This window comes from Salvelinus sp. IW2-2015, linkage group LG23 (genome assembly GCF_002910315.2).
Source record: "Salvelinus sp. IW2-2015 linkage group LG23, ASM291031v2, whole genome shotgun sequence".
NCBI classification, from domain to species: Eukaryota; Metazoa; Chordata; class Actinopteri; order Salmoniformes; family Salmonidae; genus Salvelinus; species Salvelinus sp. IW2-2015.
Window position 1 is genome coordinate 2,681,335 of NC_036863.1, and position 3,271 is coordinate 2,684,605.

Below are 3,271 nucleotides of genomic sequence, written 5' to 3' on the forward strand. Positions count from 1 at the left end.
GAAGGCTGCCATAGGGATGAAGGCTGCCATAGGGATGAAGGTTGCCATAGGGATGAAGGCTGCCATAGGGATGAAGGCTGCCATAGGGATGAAGGCTGCCATAGGGATGAAGGCTGCCATAGGGATGAAGGCTTCCATAGGGAGCGATAATGTCACATACAAATTCTGTATGTAGCACTGCAAATGTGGGCACAGAGATGACCGGGCAGGCTGTGGTGACACTGTAGTGGGGGAAGGGTTGGCATCTTACCCGCAGGGAGGTGATGGTGGTGGGGTCTCGGATCCTCCCTTCCTCGTCCTTCAGGTTGTAGCCCTCCGGTCTCTTGTCCCGCTCACTGACCTTCCACAGCTTCACTGTTTTATCTGCAGGGAGGAGAGGAGGAGGAGGAGGAAGAGGGTGGAGGAGAAGGAGGGGAGGGAGGGGTGGAGGAGGGGAGAGAGGGATGAGTAACAGCAGGCTTGGGATTGGCTAAAGGAAAGGTGTGATGGCCTGGCTGGCTGGCTGGCTGGCTGGCTGGCTGGCTGGCTGGCTGGCTGAGGGAGATAGCTAGCTGTACTAAGGAGAGGAGGGGGACTCAGTAGTCTGCTGTGCTGCTACAGTATTGGAAGCAGGCCACTGCTGAGGGTTGGCATGACATAAATAAATAAGAAATATATCAGCCTCCAATTAACCTGATCAAAGTTCCTGATGCCAGCCTAGCTTGTTCCACTGATGTCCAGGAGTCAGTCTGCTGATTCAAGTTCCCCGTCTAATACATTTACTGAAAGGCGAAAGGAAGGGTACTGCAGTATTGTAAAGGTCACTTCCTGCCTCTGGTGGCACTTAACTCAACATAAAACGGCTGCTTGGCTAACATCAATGGGCCTTACAATACAATAAATAATGTCATGGCGGTAATGGAACCATTAACAAACATGAACATCGACTGGTCTAGTGAGCAGTTAGATATGCTGATGTCACTAGAACAAACAGGAGTAGAAGGTGATGAAAAACCTGATGTTGGTCACACAGGAAACAAAATGGCACCTTATTCTCTGTATATTCTCTGTAACCCAACGTGCAACCAAAAAATAACGTGAGCATTTTAGAACGAATAGGCACGACTCTGCTCACATAACGCCTGTTCCTTCCTAGATTTCACTAGGACTAGCAGTGTGGCTCGCCATTGGTGGAGAGGAGGAGGTGGCTCACCATTGGTGGAGAGGAGGAGGTGGCTCACCATTGGTGGAGAGGAGGAAGTGGCTCACCATTGGTGGAGAGGAGGAGGTGGCTCACCATTGGTGGAGAGGAGGAAGTAGGCGGCGTTCTGTTGAGGCAGCCATCGTATCTTGTTGATCTTCTCCTCGATCTCCAGGCTCTTCAGGTAGTCAAACTCAGGCTCGTGGCTCTGGAAGGTGCTGTAAACATTGTACTCCCCTCTCCTGTGGGGCTGGTTCTTACTCTGAAACAACAAGGATGTTTGAGTTTGTGGAAGATGTTCTGCTATTATTCAGCTATTAAGACATGCACTGCATGACCTAGTCACTACGCACTTTATGTTTGTAAAAACAATGTACATCCAGTCCATTATTACCTCTACTTGTTGTTTTACTAGTTGATTGTTAATATTGTTATTGACTAATGTACTGCATTGTTGAGGGAGCTAGTACATTTTGTTGCACCTTTTATACCTGCTGTAAACTGTATGTGACTAATACAATTTGATTTATTTGATAGGCCAGTGTTTCAGCATGAGGATACAGGGGAGGATACAGAGAGTGGGGATCGTCCTATTTGCAATGAATAGACAACATTTAGGAAACAGCAACCCAAGACTTGCACAGCAGCAAATGTGTCGATGGCCTGGTTTCTGCTTTCTATATCAAGCATAAATACAGGAGGGGGCTGTCAAAAACCCAGGAACCAACAAAGCACGGGGACTGTAGTACGTGGACCAGTCTCCAAAATCCGTCTCCGGTATCGTACGGGTTGACATAACCGCTGACATTGTACAGCCATTTTGCCTCCACATGGTAGAAATTCAAGAACTCAGGCGAAAGCGGGTTAAATCTATTGTAAGGTTGTCAAGATGTGTAGTCAGGGTGGCAGAGATAGCTCAATGGGAACCCAGCAACCTAGCTTCAGCTCAGCCAACACGGCAGGTCGGGTCTCACCTCAGGAAGCTGCACAATCAATAGAGCCAAATCAGATGACCAAACAGGAGGGGAGGGGAGGGTATTAATGGAAACAGATTTGCCTTCTGCGGGGGTAAAGACAGGGGAAGGGGGAAAGGAGGGGGGAGACGGGAGACGGGAGACGCCTCTGGTGTGGGGATTAGTGGATACTATGGAGCGCCTTGAAATCAGCCGGAAAGAAAATGAAGGGAAAGGAGGAAGAGGAAGAAAGGGGGATTCAGTCAGTCAGTCAGTCCCTGACAGGGGGATTCAGTCGGTCAGTCAGTCAGTCAGTCCCTGACAGGGGGATTCAGTCAGTCAGTCAGTCCCTGACAGGGGGATTCAGTCAGTCAGTCAGTCCCTTACAGGGGGATTCAGTCAGTCAGTCAGTCCCTGACAGGGGGATTCATTCAGTCAGTCCCTGACAGGGGGATTCAGTCAGTCAGTCCCTTACAGGGGGATTCAGTCAGTCAGTCCCTGACAGGGGGATTCAGTCAGTCAGTCCCTAGCTCCCCTGACAGGGGGATTCCCAGTCAGTCGATCAGTCCTGAACAGGGGATTCAGAGTCAGTCAGTCAGTCCCTGACAGGGGGATTCAGTCAGTAGTCAGTCCCTGACAGGGATTCATGTCAGTCAGTCCCTGACAGGGGATTTCAGTCAGTCAGTCCCTTCAGGGGGATTCAGTCAGTCAGTCCCTGACAGGGGATTCAGTCAGTCGAGTCCCTTACAGGGGATTCAGTCAGTCAGTCCCTGACAGGGGGATTCAGTCAGTCAGTCCCCTACAGGGGGATCATCAGTCAGTCCTGACAGGGGATTCAGTCAGTTCAGTCATCTGACAAGGGGGATTCAGATCAGTCAGTCCCTGACAGGGGGATTCAGTCAGTCAGTCCCTTACAGGGGGATTCGTCAGTCAGTCCTGACAGGGGATTCAGTCAGTCAGTCCCTGACAGGGAGGGATTCAGTCAGTCAGTCCCTGAAGGGGGATTACAGTCAGTCCTAACAGGGATTCAGTGTCAAGTCAGTTCCCTGACAGGGGGATTCGTCAGTCAGTCCTGAACAGGGGGATTCAGTCAGTCAAAAGTCAGTCCCCTGGCAGAAGGGGAATTCATCGTCAGCCT

The 3,271-nt window shown here is 50.5% G+C and overlaps 1 protein-coding gene across 3 annotated transcripts in view; it reads right to left on the reverse strand.

Annotated features, from left to right (window-relative positions):
* Positions 1–3,271, reverse strand: part of LOC111950041 (serine/threonine-protein phosphatase 2A 55 kDa regulatory subunit B beta isoform) — a 144,497-nt gene that overhangs the window by 22,000 nt on the left and 119,226 nt on the right. Inside the window, exons 3-4 of one of the 3 annotated variants that reach the window (XM_023967371.3) lie at positions 1,277–1,442; positions 251–363 (exon numbers count right to left, since the gene is read on the reverse strand). In XM_023967371.3, coding sequence (XP_023823139.1) covers positions 251–363; positions 1,277–1,442 — 279 coding nt within the window. Of the gene's footprint in view, positions 1–250; positions 364–1,164; positions 1,177–1,220; positions 1,237–1,276; positions 1,443–3,271 lie in introns of those variants that run through there. The other 2 variants (XM_070434304.1, XM_070434305.1) reach the window with 2 other exon arrangements.